Below are 21,380 nucleotides of genomic sequence, written 5' to 3'. Positions count from 1 at the left end.
ACTAAAAGACACTTTATGCTTACGCTATGAAACTGTGTTCTCAGTTCCCTCCTATAACTCAGGAATTCAGACATTGCTGTGTCTAGCCCTGATACCAGAAGCCAGGGGCCATCGTTAATCTGATGGCAAAGCAGCCTTCCTTCAGGTTCCATGAGCCTGCAGGCACCAGGGCCAGGCAGTGAAGAGGTGGAGAGTAGGGCTAGAGCAGGAGTCCCGACCTCTCAGGAGGATCAGAGCTTGGGAAGAAAGCTGCTATGCAGCTTTGGAAAGTACATCAACACACACGCTTATGGAGCATCACGTGAGTATTCATTACGTACCTACACGTGTGTAATTTGCAATGCCAAAATCAGTGGAAAAGACCGGATGCTAGGAACAGTGTCTCGCTATAAAGCTCAGGTTAGCTTTGAACTAACAAACTTTTGGCCCTAGTTTTGAGTGTAAGGCTGTCTTCATGGTGTTGGCACACTGTGGCTGGTGCTCCTTGATAATTGTGGCTAAAAGGAGAGAACCGCAGGACGCCATAAGCAGCAACAGGGCAGCTGATGTGTGCCCACTACTGAGCTCAGCCCTGAGCATCCGCAATGTGAGAGGATGCGTTGGAGAGCGCGCGGCTGCCACTACTTGTCATCTCACTGCAAGTCAGTGCCTGCTGAAAAGGCTTACAGCAGCTCTGCTTCAGAGCACTCAGGCTGCCGTGGAAGAAAGGGAACTCCTGCTGCAATCTGTACACCACAGGCTCTGCTTGTGCGTTTGGGGAAAGTGCTCCCAAACTCCTGGCTCAGAAATGCATCTCAGAGTGCTGTGCTTTCTAAAAGCAAGCCCAAGGGCTGGGGCAATGGTGCAGCTGGAAAAGTGCCTGCCATGCACGCACGAGGATCTGGCATCCCCAGCAGCTGTGTCAAAAAAAACCTGGCACCATGATATATGCTTGTAACCCAGGTTCAGTGAGATACCATGACTCTAATAATAAACACCATAGAGGTTGGCCTCTGGCCTCCATATGCAAATGCTGTAGGTCCATAAACATAGGAGGATACTAGCTGGAAAGACAGGGATTTCAGGAGTGAGAGGGTAAGAGAGAGGAGCAAGAGTGAATACGATCCCGACACATTGCACATATGCATAAAACTGTCAAAGTTAAAATATTAAATAAAACCAACAGCCAAGCATTACCTATTGGCTATTCACATCAACTCAAGTGGCAGGGAAGCCTGTCCCTGTAATGGGCAGATACTCCCTGAGTAAACTTTGTAAATTCTCAAGGCAAGTTTCCATTCAGGCCATAAGTTTCTTTCCTTAATGACCCTAATGGCTTTAAGGGCCATTCATTCCCAATGCTATAGTAGAAGAGTAGCTGGGCCCCACCCCCCACCCCCAAAAAAAAAAACCTCACCCAATCCCTGAGCTTGAGCTTCCAAGATCAGGCCACATAATTCCTGCAATCCCATGTAACCTGGAAACTCCCCCCTCCCTGCAAGAAACCCAATATAAACCCTATGTTCTGCTCAGTTCTCTGCTGTTTCTCGCCTGAACAGAGGCAGCCACCCTCCTGGTTCTTTCCCTCCCAATAAATCTCATGTGTGCTGTTTGTTGTGCGCTGTGACTTTGTGGTATTCCTTGGCTCCCGACTACCAGGATGCATCTCCATCCGAGCTGTACCATTTACATTACCCAGTACCTGTCCTGTGCCAATCCTTACGCTACTATACCTCGTGCCTCGCAAAGCAGGTATGCCAACTACTCCTTTTACATATGAGAAAACTGATAGGGACATTAAAAAACTACAAGAGGGGTCGGATTGCAGCCCGGCAACTCTTAAGTCCCGGGAGGTCTGGTTCTTCACCCTGCCTACTCTCTGCTGCTTACATCCCTGGTCTCATGCGAATCAGCCATTCCAGAAGGCTCACAATAATCCACCTAAAGTCCATAAAAGTGCCCAAATCATACAACTGTTGCTAAGTCTAGTGAGCCGTAGTTTTCATTTAGCAAAAATACACAGCAGGGTTTTCTGTCTCACTCTGTTTTCTGGAACCCCACCAGCACCGTTTTTCTACTCAGTGGAGTATGTGTTCATCCACTCCTGGAGCCTGCCCATCCAATAGTCGGTCCCTCCCCCATGCTCCACCTCACCTTCTGCTGTTTGACCTTCTCTTTTCAGCATCTGGACAGCTCCTACATATTTCTTCAGCTGGACTTTGAGCACCTCGTTTTCTCTGCAGGTATAAGAATGTTTAAAAAAAAAAAAAACAAATTTAAAAACTGACACTTTCCACCCTAAGCAGGGGAGGGATCTGTGTGAGGAAAAGACACAGCTGTGTCTTGTCGATGCTAATGTGCTGTCCTGTATCACAGCACTGAAAATGACGGGGCATACTTCTAGGGCTTTCTTTTGGGAATGTTGGTGAATGCCAACTGGTCCCTGTGCCTACAGACTTGGAATGCAAGCATATGCTATGTGAACCCACCAAACTACCAGGTGCCATTCTGGGTCAGGCCCTTGATAGTGTTTTTTCCAATGGCAGGCACACACTACACTCAATTCACCTGCACCAACTACTATGTGTTGCATGACTTGCGTAATGCTAAGTGTTTATATATGATCCCAGGAACTAGCACAACTTCTACTTTGGGACACCACGGGGAAAACCATGACCAAATCCATCCCCAACCCCATTGTCTTACAATGTAGACACACACTGGGCTATAACCACAGCCTACTTCCCAAATCCATTCCCCATGTACACTGGCTGGTCATGTGACATGAAGCTCCAGAAAAAGAACCTGACATTTCATTACCATATAGCTTAGCCCTTGAACATGTCAGCTCACCAAATCACACATGCATGCATACATCCATTATATCTATCACATATATCACATAGTTTGGACCCATATAAGCTCACTGAACCACATACAAGCACTTTCTTCCACCCAACATTTGTGGAAAAATCACAATGGACCTGGACCTGTCGCAGTCTCCCAGTTCGGTAAGAGAGGAGTTTTGACAGATAATGTCTCTGAACAAGATCGCCAGTAACCCCCAGGTCTCTCTGTCTCAAGACAGACTTTCCTGTGTCCTTCTAGAGACCAAGGTTTAGTCTCTCACCAGCTATACCACAAGAGGCTCCTTGCCCACATTCTATTTCTCCCTTTCAATTCCCACCCCAGGTCTCCAGTGCATTGTTAAACACACTCAAATGTTCTGTCTTCACAATAAAAAGGGCTCAAACCAGATTTCTTCTATGACTATACAAATAAAGACTCACTGCAAAATATCCCAACAGTTAGAACACATTTAAGAAGGGGCACTTAGATGAAAACACAGCACCTTGAAAGAAAGCCCATCAACACTCTCCTCTCTCCTGTCACACTCGGGGCATGTGCTTTAACATTTTTGGCTAGAAGGAAATCATGTTCCTTGTCATTTTCTCCAGCTCTCCCTGCTCCAGGGAAAATGGCAAACCTGGTGTGCACTGCCATGCCCTACAGCATGCACAGCTAACCACTACAAACCACGCACATTCCTACAGAGTCCAGCGTATGGTGCAGGACCACAGTGTACACTTTCTGCAACCAAGCTGTTTTCTTCAACTGCACCACAGCAAGCACTAACTCAGACTATTGACAGAAATAGGTTCCTTGGTATAATGCTATACACATATTTAGCTGTGTGTTTCCAGTGCCCCACATCACAATGCAGTCTATAAAGACAGCACTTCCCTTTGGGGACAGAGAACATAAGGGTCAAATCCAGGAAGCACCAGGTGCTTAGGAATTGCCATGGTGAACATATCAGCTCACTGGATGGATATCTTCGGCAGCTGACAGTTTAATCCAACCGGCTTTGCCCTGGTGGGAAATTAACACTTTCACACCTCTGGGGCCTGAAAAATCTCAAGTGAGAATGTGTTCTTACTTTTTTTGGAAAGGATAAAGGCCTGGTGTGCTGGCCAGGGGCTGCTGGCCACTGATCCCTAGGAACAACCAAACTGAGTTATTGTTTTAAATTTTTATTTTGAAATAGCTAAAGATTTGCAGAAAGTTAGAAGACAGCAAGAGGCCCTGCACAGCCTTGGCCCAACTTTTCCCAGTGGTACACCTTACATAGCCACAGGGAAGATGCCATCACACCCAGATACCCACTAGGAACACAGTGTATGATGAGACCATCTTCATTATTCTAACTAGCCTTGAACATGAGGTGAGCCCTGAGCCTTTGCCTCCTGAGTATTGGAACCACACACGCAGCTCATAGTGTGACTCTGAAGAGAGACAGAGACTTCAGTGACCATAGCAGTCAGATAGGTTGTGCCAGTAAAAGAAGCCAGGTAGGTATTAGGGACTCAGGGAAGGTGGCAATCAAAGGAGTTCTTGCCACTGATGTCCTCCACAGGCCTGGCTCTATTGAGAGGTAGTGGAAATTAGCATCTAGGGCAGTGGTTCTCAACTGTCCTAACGTTGGGATCCTTTAATATAGTTCCTCGTGTGTGGTGTCCCCAACCCCAAAATTATTTAACCACTACTTCATAACTGTAATCTTACTACAGTTATGAATTATAATGTAAATATATGATATGCAATCCCTGTAAAAAGTTCATTCAACCACCAAGGGGTAGAGATCCACAGTAGAGACCCATTGACCTAGCAGGTCTTCATCACTAGCTGAGTGCCCTTGAAGGAGACAGTGGGACCTGGCAGCCCCACCCCATCTGTCCTCCTCCTCTTCTCTGGCCCTACAGTGACCGACTTTGCCCCACCAGGGAATGATTCCTCACTACAGATTCAAAAGCAGCCAAAAAACCACGGACTAAAGCCTAACAGAACTGTGAGACCGAACACCTTTTTCTCTTCTTTGCTGACTGTCTCGGCTTTTTGTGACAGTCACAGAAATCTGGCTCATTTAAAAGGTGCCTTTTCTGCTTTTTCTTTCTTCTTTTAAGCTTCACATATCACTAGCCCAGGAAAACAATTCTCATAGTTTGGACAACTAATTAGCAAAAAATTTTTTAAAAACTGAATAATTTAAAATTTTTATAGCATTTAATTGTTTACTTGTGTGTTTGTAGATGTGTGAAGGCACACACCGACATTGGACATCACCAGCTACTCCCTGAGCTATCGTGTCCGTCATAAGGAGGGCCTTACCTTGTAGTCAGAGAAGTCATTTAGAATGCATATTCTGCTCACTACATAATCCATATTACGATTATAATATATTAATACCTGACACTTGACTGCCAGTGGTACTGAAGTGCATTAATGCCAGCCATCCTGGGGTTCGAATCTCAGCTCCTGTTCTGACCAGCTCTCAAATGGTGACAGTGACCTTAGCTCCTGCTCTTACCAGTTCTCAGACCCTTAGCTTAGCAGTGACAGCAACCTCAGCTCCTGCTCTCAGACACTTAGCAATGACAGTGACAACAGCTCTCCCCCATTTTCACTTGTCGCTCACTGGCTGTCAAGTGATAATTCAAGTGGTTCATAAATGTCTCACCCTGTTAACAACTGTAATATTTGCTTCCTGGGGGTCAACTGGACTTCTTCACTCCCTCTAGTGGCAGAAGTGTCACGTGTCACTTCTGGGATCAATTACAAGAAGACTACAACAGTATCTTTCTCTAAAAGGTTCCCATCTCTTATTCCCAGCCAGCATGTGAGAAGCCACAGAGCAGAAAAGAGGCCGCCTGGCAGCTTCGTGAGTGAGCCTGGAAGAACACCTTACAGCCCCATCAAGCCTTGAGTAGTGAGTAGAACTCCAACCAACACTCTGGTTAACCTCACATGACCCTGGCTAGAAGGACCAGCTAAGCCCTCCCCAGGCTCTGACCCTCTGAAACGATGAGGAATTGGGAAAGGCAGTACCTAGATTGAACCTAGGATCTCAGATGCCAGGTGAGCATGTTACCGCTAAGCACAAGCTACAGTGCCAGCCTAATTAACTAAATTTAAACTGATCCAAACAACTTTGTGCATTCATTCACTTTATCCCTATGGTAATCCTATGAGGCATTTTTACTCCTGATACTGAGCCTAGGAGCGGAATATAGGAAACAGAGGTAAGACTTTCAGAGGTCAAATAGCTTGCCCAAGGAGGCTGAAGAGATGGCTCAGAGGTTAAGAGTACTGGCTGCTCTTCCACAGGTCCTGCATTCAATTCCCAGCAACCACATGGTGGCTCACAACCATCTATAATGAGATCTGGTGCCCTCTTCTGGCCTGCTGGAATACATGCAGACAAAACACCATATATATATAATAAATAAATAAAAGTCTTTTTTAAAAAATAGCTTGCCCAAGGTAATAAACTTTCTCTGACCTCCACCCTTCGTTAAAATGAAGGTCAAAGCCCTATTTACATCCAGCTGAGCACAGCGGAGGCCCTCTCTGCACCTCACTTCACTTCCCTAAATAGCAGAACTCAAGCTCTGAGGATTGGCACAGCGTGCACAATTCTTCCAACATCCACTTCTCTGGACTTCACACGGGTGCTGAGCATCATCATACACATGATGTATGGGCACAGGACAGAATCACAGAGGTGGGATTCACAAAAGAGCTGTAACTTTACAGGTCAGCAAACAGGTAGCGGAGTTCCAGACCACACCGTATCTTATAAAAATGAAGGGGGGTGGGAAGGAGGGAACAGGGTGGTGGAATGTTTTATAGAGGGTCTACAGGGCTGTTCTGAAGCTGACAAACCTGAAGGAGGTTTAACATTCCTGCTTCCAGAATCAGGATGAAGGACAGGGTGCAAGTAAGTCACCTGTACAGCTGTTAAAATGCAAATTTGATTCAGAGCAAGGGAGCAGAGCCTGGAAACCTGCATTTTTAAGTGTTCCATGCAGGCTGCTAGACCCAAGACTAGACCAGAGGGAAGGGCTGGGAAAGCCCCAGGAAGCTGGAGAGACTAGAACCAGGCACAAGTCATGAATACCCCTGAGCCAGGGCAAGGACCGAGAGCACCCAAGGAAGGAATGGTGTGAGGGGGACACAGGGGCCTTCTAGAAGGCAACCATTGCAGTCAACCAGCCAAGAAATGATGGTGGTCAGGACTGGAAGGCCTGGCAAGTAGCCACAGAGGAGGAGAGAAATCCACAGCATTTCTACAGGAGTCCAGGCTGCCAGCCCTGATCCGCCTGCTGGCCACCCTGCAGTTTCCTTTGAAAGCTCAGGGAAGATGTAAATCATGGAGTAGGTGGCAGCAAGTGCTTCTCCCACAGCTTCCAGTGACTGCAGTAATTAATGTGCGCAAGTCAAGGCAATTATGCCTGTGGATGTCAGAATAAACAACCAGCAGCCCCAGACAGCACCATTCAAACGATAATTACTCAAAACAAAACCAACAAACCTGTTAAGTGCATTTGGTAATTCACAGGCATCAAAACACCACCATAAGACACACCTACAAAACTCTGTTCTCCTGGGCAGGTGAAAGGTTGGGCTAGGGTACCTCAACTCTACTAGCCACTGATACTCAGTAAACACAGCATCTAGCTACACCAAACTTCTAGAAGATGGTCTCATAAAGCCATGAGAACTACCTAAAGAAGGTAGTAATGGACCAGCCTGCCTCCATTTGGGGATTAAAAGCCATCTATAGGAAAGACAAACTAAGCTCATTGCTCTTTATAATTAAATCTCTGTTTCCCAAGGATTGGGCTTAACTAAAAATGGTTCTGCACTGCCTGTTCCAGGAAAGAGCAACCATGCTTTGTTCAAACCATTATTTTGGTCACCTGTTGTTGTGACCACCTTAAGACTACCTTGCAACCACGTCTTTGTTTCAAAAAGCTGTAATGACCACCTTGTTATGTCCTGCTCCTGTAACCCAGCCTACTGTACCCACCAAATCTCCCACCTGGAAGCCCCCACACACACACTGAGCTAGAGAAAACTTGTCTTCCTCACATCCACTGCAAGCCTCTGGAACCCCACCTTAGGGAGAGGTGGCCTGTGCACATGAACAAAACAGCTGGCTTTGATTAATTTGGCCACGATGGTTTGGGTCAGCGATCTTTCTCCTTCTAGCTTTGGGGTTAACAGCAGGAACAAAAGGTTTAAAAAAAATCAGGTCATTAAACAAAAGTTTAATGGTATTGAAAACAACTCCTAAAGCCTCAAGATCACTATAAAATGTACTATCAAAGCTAACTGCATATCTCCTAGTCTCCTCCTACACTCCCCTCTTGTGGAGGCTTTCTACCCTGGAGTCTACTGTTACTCTAAGTGTAACACATATTTGTAGTTCTCTACAGAACACTGCTGCAGTCCAAGTTCCTACAACAAGCAAGGGCTGCTGTAGGAGAAGGGCTATGGAGGCTTTGTCAATACTCACAGACTTAAGTGCTCAAAGAGAAGCTACATAATTTCCCTAGCAAATGACAAGAGCTAGGATTCAAACCTTGTAGCGGGATTCCAGAGTCAGAAGGGGACCAGTCTTTCACACTGCCTTTATACTACAAAGAACAGTTCTGAGGGTCAAGGATTCCCACCAGGTTCCACAGTAGTGAGAAGATCACCGGCAGTATAGGAAGCTACTACACCTTCCTCCATAAATGTACTCTTCAGATTGGACCCTCACATTTCCTGTCTTGCAGCTGTCAGGGATCCCAGGGATGCTCAGCCAATCATCCAGTTCAATCCCTACACTGCTGTAGAGTTTAACTTAACACGGTCCCTTCCTGTGGCATGCCTTCTGACACCCTGTGCCATTATTACGGCTAACCTGATTTTCTGTCTGTGTTCAACACCTTGACAAACATCTATGAAGTGCCCAGATATCACCCCAGGAAAGATACTCAGAACAAGGACATCCAAGAATGGACCTGAGATGTCTGGATCTCAGCAATTCAACTCATTCAACTCCTGTGAGGAGTGGAGCAGGGCTCAGGGTCTTCTCTTCCTGAACTATTCAGTTCTGAGGCCAGTAGTGGCAAATCACTTAAAGGAGAACTAATCAAATAGCCAAATGTAGCTGGGTAGTGGTGGCCTATGCATTTAATCCCAGCACTCAGGAAGCAGAAATAGGTCAGTCTCTGAGTTTGAGGCCAGCCTGGTCAACAGAGTGAGCTCCAGTTCAGCCATAGCTACACAGAGAAAACCTGCCTCAAAAGAAAAAAAGAAAAAAAAATAATTAAAAGAATAACCAAATTCATCAGACAAATTTATTCAGCAGCCAGACTCTTGCTAGTGAAGAAATATGTAAGGGAAAACTGGGAAGGTCAAAATTCAAGAGATTGCTTTGACCTCATGAGACCATCCCCAAGGAACACAGTAGCACCCCCACTGGGAAAAGCTGGGGCAATCTGACCACTGAAATAGTGAAAGAAATTACTTATGAGATAGTGAATGAAACAGAAATGGTTAATATAAAAATTAACAAATGAAAAATTAATTACAGAAGAATATCCATAGCTCCAAAATCTTCCTCACAAAATACCGTTTGCAAAGGGGCAAAGAGCAGCTTCAGCAGAGCACTTGAACTGAGTGTGGATGTTAAGCTCTTCGGAGACAGGAGGAAGTGCAACACTACCTACAGAGGTGTGCAGAGGACCTGACTCATCTAAATGATAACCCTACCAAAGATGCACAAACTGAATCTAATCATGAGGAGACAACAAATAAAAGCAGCAGGACATTTTGCAAAGTAAACAGGTGTCATCTTTTAAAATGTCAAGGTTATAAGGGTGAAGGCTAAGGAGATATAACTATTGCACACAACGACGACGGGTCAGTCACTCTGGTGTCCATTATTCTTCAGGCCAGGAAACATCTAGAACAAATGGTGAGGGCGGGCACGGCATGAGGCTATGAGCAGCCAAGTGTGAGTGTTGGCTTCTGACTGTCGCCCCTGCACTGCAGTACCAAGGAGAAGGCCCTGCCCGTGGGACGCACACGTTAGTGTATGAAGGACAAAGTTAGAAGGAGTAAGCAGATTCCCAGACCCCTCTCGGGAATCACATCCCCTGGAGTAGGACCTGGAGTCTGCACTTTAATAAACCACCAGGGCACTCTGCCATCCACTCACAGCACTGTGCTGTTCTGCCATACCATGGTGGTGACAGTGACCCAGCAGGAGCAATGCTGCCTCCAACTGCCTCCTTCAACTGCTGCCTCCAACACAGTAGGGCCTGCTCAGACCTAAGAAGTTTTGGGCCAATTCCTTTTCTCTCCAGTTCCCTCAAATAAGACAACATCCAAGGGCTGCCAGGGGATTTGAACTTCTCCTGCTGCTCTGTGGCTAGAGATATGTAACAGTATCTCCAGTTTGGGGATACTGGGGAGAGCCATCTCCCTATCGTTCCTATAAACTCCACCTGGTAAATTCTACTCAGAATGTCATGCTGGGGCCTACATCTCAGATCCCAGGCAAGGAAACAGACCAAAAGGTTCCAGGAACAGATAGAGGTAATGAATGGCCAAAGACACACCTCAGAATATCCTGAGCACAATGGGAAAACCACAGGCTCTCTCAGCTCAAGAGCTGAAACCATACTTCACTTACTTCCAGCCCCCAGAAGTCACTTACTAAAGGCATTCAGATAGCAACCTGGCAGCTGACTTCTTACTTCAGACAAGACCATGTGAATGCTGGTCTTCTTTCTGTGTACCCTTGGCCATGTAAATAAGAATCAACATATCACTTTCATTCATAATGGTACCGCACTGGTACTCATTTCCCATTGTTACATCCATACTGCATTCATGATAATACCGCACTGGTGTTCACTTCCTGTATGCTACATCCATACTGCATTCATGATAATACCGTACTGGCGCTTACTTCCTTATGTTATATCCATACTTATAATAGTATTGCACCGGTGCTCACTTCCTGTCACACTTTAGTCAAAGTGTTCAAGGACAAAACATCATGATGCTTGCTTTTAACTTAACTACAAGCACTAAAAAAGAGCTTATGTATATAAATAAAACAGAGTTATATAGACAGATAAATGTGTCCCAAAGATACTTTACTATATGATTATTCTGTAAGTCTAAAATTACTACACAACATAAAATTTAAAAAATATATTCCTTGACTCAGAATATGGCTTAGTTTGTAAAGGGCTTGCACACAAGCAGAAGGATGTGCTTCAGTCCCCAGAGTAACACAAAAAGCTGGATGTGGGAGCAGGCACCTGCAACCCCAGGAGCGGGAAGGCAGAGACAGGTAGACCCCAGAAGTTTGCTGTCCAGCCATTCTACCCAGATCAGTGAGCTCCTGGCTCAGTGATATGGAGAACGACCGAGGAAGACCCCCTGATATGACCCTCAGGCTTCCACACACATGCACACTGAAGCTCACAAACATAGCTTCCTTGGGGAAAGAAACACCATCGCTCCCACCGCTACCCCTCTTGCTCCTCAAAAAGGAGGTTTATAACAATGGTTTAAACAGAAGAACTTGGAGATGAATGGAATATCTTATAATATACTAAAAAGGATGTTTGCTTGGCAAATATAAGCACAGAGTAACAAACTTTAGGTGGAGTCAGGGAATACGACCCAGGTTCAAAGCTCTATGACAATACAGGCTGAACCATTCTAACAGAACCTGGAAACCCTACGTAACAATTGGGAGGTTGGACTGCCCTTCTTATTTTGCAACCTGCACTTGAGAAATGGGGAAAGGAACAGCAGGCTGGGGATGCAGGCTTTTGTAGGTGTTGGTACTGGTGCAGTGTGGGCAGACTGAGACACAGTGTCTGAATAACAAGCCTCTTGAGACCACAGGCAGCAGACTGGACTGTGAATGAAGGAAGAATTTTAAAACAGTAACCATAACAAGATGCAACAAATGAGGCCACAAAGCAAAGACACAGAAATGCCACAGAAGAGAGAAGATTATTACAGCTCATGAATTGGAACTGTGGACTAAAGGTTCCCAGGCTTAAGGAAGCCTCAGACAGAGCATGGAGTTTCCAAGTAGGTGCAAACAATTCAAGGCTACTTCACTTAAAGGTCTAGGTTCCTCCTGAAAAAGCCACGAGCAAGAATTGCCTTGGAAGCCTTGCAATGACCCTGGGTCAGTGCAAAGTGACTGCTGCCCCTTTAGACAAGGAAAGTGCTTCCCACAGTTCCTCCAGACACTTCCTTTATCTCTCACACTCAGACAGTGCCTCACTTCTGTTAGACCTGGTCTATAGGCATTCCAGTCTGGGATGCCTACTGTAAAAACTCTGCAGTAAGACAAGTTCCACGAACAGCACTGGGCTTGGAATTTCAGGAGTAAAACATGGGCTTTGGTATAAAATTAGGTTACCACAGACCCTTAGATACAAGTTCATGCTGACACTGCCCTGCGACGGCTTGGGGCTGAGACACTACAGCCTTAGTGACTACAGCATGGCCACTCACTACACTGCTCCAAAGTCAGCCCCAGGAAGCTAACCAAGTGAGTCACACTTCTAAGGAAACTATTATTTTCTTCTTGACAACTAATGACTGTAAGAACTGACACAGCAGAAATAAAACCAAACTCCTTCAGCAGTTTGTCACTAAATATTAGTCAGTACACAATTAGGCCCTTAACACTGCGCTCCCCTCTACCCCAAAACTTGAGGACAAATTATTGAAAAACTATAATAGATATTCCTACATAGAGAGGTGTGTGCTTCTGGACTCCAGGCTGACAGAATAAGGGTGGTGTGGGAGCACATTCTGGGGAGCTCCAGAGCAGTCACGTCTAAGCACAAGGAGCTCTAATCTTTGGTAACTGGCTGGCGCATTACCAGCTGCCTGTCTGCATTCCATTTACCCTCACTGGTAGCTTCCTGGCATTGTGCTTTGTCAGGTGGGATTATTATTAAGGGAGGATTTAAGAGATTATTAAAAATGCCTATTTAGAAAGGGATTCTAGGAAGACAGCAATGACAGCAGAATTTTTCAATAACTCTAAATTCCTACATTAGAAAAAATAATAAAGGAGTAACACCAAAGCCCATGAATGGCGTTTCCAGCGGAACCAGAGGCGGAGCCCTCCATGCATACTTCCAAGTTTAAATAGGTCAAGGCAAACTCACAGCCACAGGCCTGGGCAGCACCTGTGCAGATGGATTCAAACACATAACCACTCTCAGCCCTGACGAGGGGTTCCCAAATCAGCTGGCCAGTGCAGGTAAGGTTGCAGCAGAACCCGAGGTTCTCCCTCTCCAAATAACAAGGTGGTGGTAACCCCCACTAGCCACAGTTCCCTCTCAAGATGGGTCACAGACTCTCTTACATGGCGATGGAGCCCCATGGAGGTGGGGGGGGGGGGGGACACGACAGCAGAACAGTGAGCGGAGAAAGAATCCAGTGAGGGAGGAAGGCAAAGCCCAAGGTTCCAAGAAGCAGGTGGCCAGGTTCCTGGAAACGATACAGGAGGGTCCCCATGCCTATAACAGCAGGTGTAAGGTCAGCTGACTACAGTTGTTAGTCCCGGGCTACCCTAGGCTACACAGCAAGACTGACTTACAATGAGAAGAGGAAAGAAGAAAGAGAAAAGGAAGAAGGAAGAAGAGAAGGGGGAACAGCATCGACAGGTAACCAAAAATACCCATGTAACTGTAAGCTTCTATTTCAAGACAACGGAAGCCACAGAAGAACAGTGCAAACCACAACTAGAAAAACTCAGTACCGAGGACAGAACATAGGAATGGAAACAGAGAAGGTGAAAACAAGCTGTCTCGATAAACTAGGAGGAAATGAAGTGATAAAAGAGAGATCTGCCACAAAGCGGTAAATGTCAAAGATCCAGCATTCAGAGACAGGAGCCTGGAGAAGAGACCATAGGAATGGTCACCCAACAGCGCTTCATGCAAGTGCCTTTGTTACAACAAACATCTGGATCTTCCAGCCACAGAGCACAGGCTATACCCAGGAATACTGACATGAGTGACAATGACAGGATCTCAGGGAGAAGACAATTCTGCAGTCAAGTGCTCTCTACTGAAGGAAAATAAGACTAACCTCCTCCTGTAGGGATAAGTCCGGCCACTTGGGGGGCGTGTTCGCCTCGGGCTAATGTCTGCCTATAAATTTGGCGAGCAAGCTCCGAGCTGTCTCTTCTGCTTTCTTGGTCTCCGCAGGAACGGTGGTTCTGTAAGTCTATTTCTACATTAAAGCTATAGATATATATATTTTTACAATCTGTCTGCATTCGTTTACGCTGTTACATTTTGGCGCCCAACGTGGGGCTATTTTGCCCCCGACTCAAGCGGGGCAGCACCCTCCTGGGTGCTGTTTTTTAGTTCGTGACTCGGGCCCCAGTGCCGAGTAGAAGACACGCTGGGCCACACAGGCCCATTCTGCCCCGCCTGCTCGCCAGAGCAATTAACCCCTCCCTGCCTGCCTTGGCTAAGTTTGGAGCGGAATCCCACTGCCTGAATTAGCAGAAACTCAAGTACCTGCGGTTTTGCAACAAAAGCCGCCACAGTGGCAGATTTGGTCTGATATAAAGTGACTTGCCAGGGCGGTGGTGGCGCACGCCTTTGATACCAGCACTTGGGAGACAAAGTCAGGTGGATCTCTGTGAGTTTGAGGCCTGCCAGGCAGTGGTAGCGCACACCTTTAATCCCAGCACTTGGGAGGCAGAGGCAGGCGGATCTCTGTGAGTTCGAGACCAGCCAGGCGGTAGTGGTGCACACCTTTAATCCCAGCACTCGGGAGGCAGAGACAGGCGGATCTCTGTGAGTCCGAGGCCAGCCTGGTCTACAAGAGCTACAGAACAAGCCTGAGGAAAGCAAAAAGCTTCGCTTCTCACGCATGGCAACAAGTGATGCAGCCACAGAGCACAAACATGTCAAACTGTGTGCACCACAGCTGATGGTAAGGCAAGCACACACTGGCAATGTGCCCAGAAACGGCACCTAGAGGATAGGGAGGCATGTGCAAGACATGCTATCTGTCTAAGCAATCACTAGCATATTGGGACAGCAGATTTGATACTTTTCTCTGAGACTTTATAAATAGCTACACACGGGGATATACATACATACATACATACATATTGTATAGGTGTGTATAAACATATACTTAATATAAAATCTTCCATGATTTCATCTTAAAATTCCAAATTCAGTATGATAAGGTTGTTTGCTTTACCACTTACATGTGGCAAGTACCTTCACCCACCAACCCACGTTACCAGCCCAGTCTTTTATATATTTGCATATCTCTTCCCCTCATACAAGGACTACCAGAATGATATCATCAGGACATAATATACCAACACATTTGCTTTAAACCATAACACAGGTATTCTCAGAACAACAATACCAAGTCTCTGTGATAGCCAAGAACTCAAAAAAGTTAGTGTGTCTGTCCTGCCACTTTACAAGGAGAAGAAAGCACCGCTCCTTAGTCTGAACTCTACAAACTTCTACTAACAGGGTGTCCACACAGATCACCACTGCCTTTGCTGTTCTATCTGAGAAGTAGCCCTTCCCTCCTCAGTCTGCTTTTTGCTGGGTGCTCTAGCATAGCAACAAGAAAAAGGAACACAGCTAGCAGACCCAGTGGTGGGGAGATGAGGTCTGGGACAAAGAAGACTGGATAATCACTAGAAGTCAAAGACGGAAGGCCAAGCATGGCCGCACAGCACCGGCCTGTCTGAGAGGGCTGACTTGTGTGTGACACTGCTTGCTTCTTGTTTCTAATGACAAGCACTCATCACAAGGTGACTAAATGTGCTAAATTATGCACTTATTCACTTAAAAGAATGACTGAAAAGGGGGCTAGAGTTGTGGCCCAGTGTGGTACAGAATTCACTAGATGATCAAGACCATGGGTTCCATCGCAGGAAGAAAAGAAAGAAGAATGGTAGGAGGAAAAGAGAAAGGAGAAAAATATAAAAAATATTAGCAACATAAATGTATTTAAAAACATTGACCTGCATGTTAGATGGCTGATTTGTAACATATGTTACATATCTCAATAAAGCTACTTTTAAAATGAAAATAGTTGAGCACTATACTGATACTTTATGTTTTAATAAATAAAGCTTGCCTGAATATCAGAAGTGTAAAGCTAAGCCACTAGAAGTCAGACAGTGTAGACAGAGTCAGACAGATCTCTGTGAGTTCAAGGCCACCCTGGGCTACACAAAATCAATGCAGAAACAAATCCAGGTTGTGGAGGCTCACACCCTTAATCCCAGCACTAGAGAGTCAAATATCTTTAATCCCAGCACTAGAGGGAATATAAAATGGGAGGAGAGAGAGGCTTAGTGTTGTTCCTTTGCGGAACTACAGTTCCCAGCGTTCCTCTGGACCACGGACATATTTCCCAGAAGCCTTTGCATTCCTCGTTAAAAAGCGAGGGTTGCTACAACCCGCTCCCTTCTCTCTTTCTTTCCCGCCTCTCCTGTCGTGTCAGCACACCTGTACCTGCCCGTTGTTACCCCTCCCCCATTAAAAGTGCACCCACGTGGGACCTCTGTGTGTCTTTGTTTTCTTCCCCGAGTAATGTCTTTACCCTCTAACCCGCAGACAAGAAAGCCAGCCAGAAATTAGGAACAACATTTAGTCTGCTTAGTCTTCAGTCACCCAGCCTTGATAAAGTTAAGACTTTTCTAGTGGCTTGGCTGCTTTGCCTTTCTGGTTTTCAGGTTGAACCCCAATATCTGTTTCTGGGTTTTTATTATTTGTGCTACAGAGCACTACAGACCGTGCACTGAGACAAGACAAACCACAGGGAGTGAGAGAGCAAGGCCAGTGGGGACTGCTGTGAAGACAGCATCTTTATGTAAGATACTACCCAACACACACCCACACTACGAGAGAAAGAACACAGGACAGTCACATCTGGACTCAAACAGAGCCTTAAGACCCTACTATTGGTGTCACCTGGCTCAGCTCCACTCCATCCCAGTACACAGCTAAACAAACTGCAGCTATGGTGCCCCAGACACTGGCCCGTGACCACACCCAGCAGAGCCAAAACTGTAATGAACCCCACAGTCTATCCTAGAGCCAGCAGACTTCCCTACCCACCAATGCCTAGGTCACAAACCCTGAGCACTAGCATTTGAAATCAAGACCCAGTGTGTCATGGTTCAAACTAAAACATCATGTGCATTATTATATAATATAGATAATATTACATTGGATATATATTATATATACCACCTGGGACATACAAAAACCCATGCTACAGAAGATTATGACTTATCCCAAGACTCAAACTGATAAAGAGCAGAGCTTTGGACCCAAACCTGAAGAAAAGCTATGAGATGTCAGCAGTGTAACAAAACACCCGAGGCTGGTTGAAACAACCAGCATTTGTTTTTCACAGGTCTGAAGCTGGAAGTCCAAAACTCGGGTATCTGATATGATTCCCCTGGAGCCTCTCTCTCTTTCATCTTCTCATTGTGTTCCCATGTGTCCCTCTCTGAGTGTGAGCCTTGGCATCTGTCTCCCTGGACTAGAAGGGCAGTTCAACTAAATATGAGCTGTGCTTTTATAGCCTTGATTAACTTCGTTTATCTCATTATGTAACCTACCTCCAAATATACTCACACTGGGAGGTGGGGCTTCAACATATGATTATAGTGGGCAGAATTAATAACAAACAATGACCAACATCTAGCAGAGGCCAACACCTGCTGTAACTTTACAAGAGAAGAATCAGCAACCTAGTAACAGCACAGAGACAATGCAGAGGACCCTGGAATACCAACCCCATAAACAGAGGGACTCCCAAAAAAAATTATTCCCAAACCAATCTTTTAGAAATTACCAAAGCATTAAGTGGAAAATAATTAGAATTTCTTATTAGACCCCTCAAGAGAGAGCATGCTAAGCTATTTACTGATCCTCCTTACTTCAGGGCCAAGATTATTAGTTTTTTTAAAGACTAAGCATATTTTTGGTTTATAGAATCATTTCCTCCCTGCAAAAAGAAAACCTGCCAGACACAAAATCCCCTTAACATGCTGATTATTGGAGAGGAGCAGAGTGCTGAGCAGCTGTCCAGTGAGCCATAAGACACCACTCCATCTCCAGGTCTTCCCATTACACATTGCTCACAAATACTCACAGTGCTCATGTGTTCAAACACTGCCTTCACAGTCATCAGACAGCTTACAAGGTGGTCAGTCAATCTGTTTATCTGTCTGTCTGTCTGTCTGTCTGTCTGTCTGTCTGTCTGCGTTAATTCCCTTCTCAAGCCCAGCCTGAGTCAAGCTGTTGCAGAGCTGGCCAGAATCCAGTGACAAATCTGTCTACCTCCCACCTGCATGGCATTGATAGAGGCCAAGGCAGAAAATCTCAAAGGCCTGCATCTAGCCAGGACGGGACCTTCTCTTAGCCCCATTTTGAGTCGACAGACTGATCACAGACTAACTGTGGGCTCCTTGCTCTCTTGATGGGTGCCATGCCACTCACTACCTTACATGTCCCATAATTCCAGCGCTCAGGAGCACCAGACAGACATCTATTTCTTGGGAGATGACTCCAGAGAGGAGTGATGTGGGAGGTCCTTCTGTATATGTGTTGTTTTTATTGACTAAAGAATAAAGCTGTGTTGGCCTATGGCAGGGCAGACTAGAGTCAGGCTGGAAGAGATAGATATAGAGCAAGTAGGCAGGGTCAGAGAGACACCATGTAGCTGCAGAAGGAGGAAGACACATGGGAACCTTACAGGTAGGCCACAGCCTCTTGGCGATACACTGATTAATGGAAATGGGTTAATTTAAGAAGTAAGATTTAGTTAATAAGAAGCCTGAGCTAATAGGACAAAGAGTATGTAATTAATATTAAGCCTCAGAGGGGCTGCTGTCCAAAGACCTCCATAGCTGGGCGTGATGACTGCTCATTCCCTCACAGAAGGACCCTCACCTAAGTAACCAGTCACCTCTCCCAGCCATTTGCATTCCATTCTTCTGTATTTTTCCATGTATTCTCTAGTAATAACTCAAGACGTCACCCCATGAACTTCTAGCAGCTAAGGTGAAGCAGGGGTGTGGTTGAGCTTTCTCCCTGAGAAAAGCAGCCCTGAGAAGTCACCTCTCAGGAGGCAGTAGTACAAGAGCAGGTAAGACTCCAAGCCACTCAGTGCCCAGGGCACCTATGGCAAGTCAAGGATGGGGGCCTCCACAGCAGAGCAGTGCAGGAAGCAGGAAGAAGTGCAACACACAGAACCAAAGTTGGTTTTGCTTCCCTGTGTGGCCTTGCTGTGGGACTCTGGCCAACGGGGATACTTAAACCAAAGAGACTTAATGTTTCCTATAGCTTATTTCTCATGGCTTATTTCACATCAATAAAAGAATTTCTGAGGTATTTTAAATTTAAGTATAAAGGCCAGAAAATGGGGATAAGAGAAGAGCCATAAGGAACAATTCACTTAACAATGTTAGTCAAAACCAACAAAATACTGTTTATGGGCTGAAGACATGGCTCAATAAGAACACTTGTTGCAGAGCATGAGGACTGAGCTCAAATTCTCAGCACCACATCAAAAGCCAGGTATTGCCAAGCACAACGCTGTCCCAATATGGAGTAGGGATAGGAGGAGCACTAGGGATTGCTTGCTACCTGCCTCACACCAGAATCAGGGAGAAATGCTATCTCAAAGAAGTAAGGTAAGTACTGCCTATGGTGGGGAGGAGCTTGGCCCTGCCTCAGCTTGATGTGCTATGCTTTGTTGATTCCCATGGGGGGCCTTACTTACCCCATTGAATGGAGATGGAGGAGGAAAAGAGAACTGTGGTTGGTGTGTAAAATAAATTTTTAAAATGATGAATAAAAAAGAAGTAAGGAACAAAGTAATAGAGCAAGCAGGCCACCCGATGTCCTCCTCTAGCCTCCACTCACGCACACACAGCACATAATCATACACCCCAGATCCACACACACAAATAGCATTTATGTTGATACCTTGATTAAATCTCATCACCAGATACACAACTCTGTGTCTTCCCACATATCATGTAAATTATTTGGACTTTTGTCCCCAACCAACTCAGGAACTAGAGGCACCCGTGCTTGTGAGTCCCTTCTGCCCTGAGCCCCTTCACCAGCTCCAGGCCATGCTGCTCCTCTTAGCCATGGTCAAGTCCCCTCCCTGAAGTTCAGACGTGTCTTCTCCTTGGTGGCTCTTAACTCAGCCAAGTTAACTTGGTGGAATTAACTCAGACAAGGACAAAGCAGACAAGTGAACCAGGGAAGGAACAAGACCTCCAAGAATACAGACGTCCACTGGACCACAGAAGCTCTGGGCAGTCTGGATGTCCAGACAGGTGACCTTTGAGTCACCTCTCTGTGAATGACCCATCTGTGTGTCTGGCAGAGCTCAACAAGGACTGTGAAATGACTCCTGTTCTGAGCAAGACAGCCAGCTGCAAGAGTCACAGGCCACTGGAATCAGATCTCTCAAGAGTCAGAGAAACGAGGGAAAATCACACAGCCATTCCATCCACAGTGATTTTATCATCTACAAGCCAGTTGGCAAACTGAGATCTCAATACAGGGTCTTCCAGAAAGTAAAAAATTCCTCTGGACATAGATGAAGCATCTTATGTCAATGAGCCATGTCGTGAGTTGTCACAATATCCCTGAGGTACCCCCAGCCTTAACCACTTCCAGATCTCCCAAAGCAGAGCTCCTAGACCAAGGACAGAAACTTTCACCTTCATGGTTGGCCTGAAATCAGTTTGCAAGAGTAACATAAATATACATGGACCACAGGCTACTTGTGACTTAATTCACGATATTCAGTTGAACTGGTCTTCCTCATTCTAAGCACCTCCAATACACTGCTGGTGAAGCCATTGGTAGGAGTGATCACACGAATAAAAGCAGAAAGAACTTGAGGCAGGAAATGCACATAGAATCCTCAGATTCTCTGGCATTTGTGTCTTTACAACAGTTTGGGTTTTTTTGTTTGTTTTGTTTTGTTTAAGACAGGGCTTCTCTGTAGTCTTGGCTGCCCTGGAACCAGGCTGTCCTCAAACTCAGGAGATCTCTGCCCCATGAGTGCTGGGACTCCAGTCATGCACCACCACAGCCAACTTTGCGTTGGTCCCCTCTCACTTGCAGTGACTCCCTGGGATAAAGGTGGAAATGACTATGATGAAGTGGCTCAATGCTAGGATCAGCCCTGATCAAATTTAGTACCCTCGCCTCTGGCCCTCTTCCCTCCCCTCATCTCCAACTGGCTCCTTCACACCTCAGCATGAAGCCCTGCCCAGTACAACTTAAGGCAGGTTTCTTCCACTGCGGTCCAAGATCATCTTTGTATAACATCCCTCCAGGCACAGGCCACTCTGCACCCTATCCCAGTCCCTTGTCACCTCTTGCTGCTCTTTGACAAGGCCCCATCTGTGATCTCTGTGGACCCAGCACCTATCTCTGTGGCTGTCACACATATATATTCCAGAATCATTTGTTCTACCA

The 21,380-nt window shown here is 45.9% G+C and overlaps 1 protein-coding gene across 1 annotated transcript in view; it reads right to left on the bottom strand.

Annotated features, from left to right (window-relative positions):
• Positions 1-21,380, bottom strand: part of Snx29 (sorting nexin 29) — a 412,124-nt gene that overhangs the window by 239,221 nt on the left and 151,523 nt on the right. The window contains exon 14 of the mRNA XM_041676439.1: positions 2,134-2,216. Coding sequence (XP_041532373.1) covers positions 2,134-2,216 — 83 coding nt within the window. The remainder of the gene's footprint in view (positions 1-2,133; positions 2,217-21,380) is intronic.

Source organism: Microtus oregoni, unplaced genomic scaffold (genome assembly GCF_018167655.1).
Source record: "Microtus oregoni isolate MIOR12 unplaced genomic scaffold, Mior012 000027F_ref0000203, whole genome shotgun sequence".
NCBI lineage: Eukaryota > Metazoa > Chordata > Mammalia > Rodentia > Cricetidae > Microtus > Microtus oregoni.
Note: the sequence above shows the minus strand (reverse complement) of the source record. Positions and strands in the feature narration are given on the sequence as shown.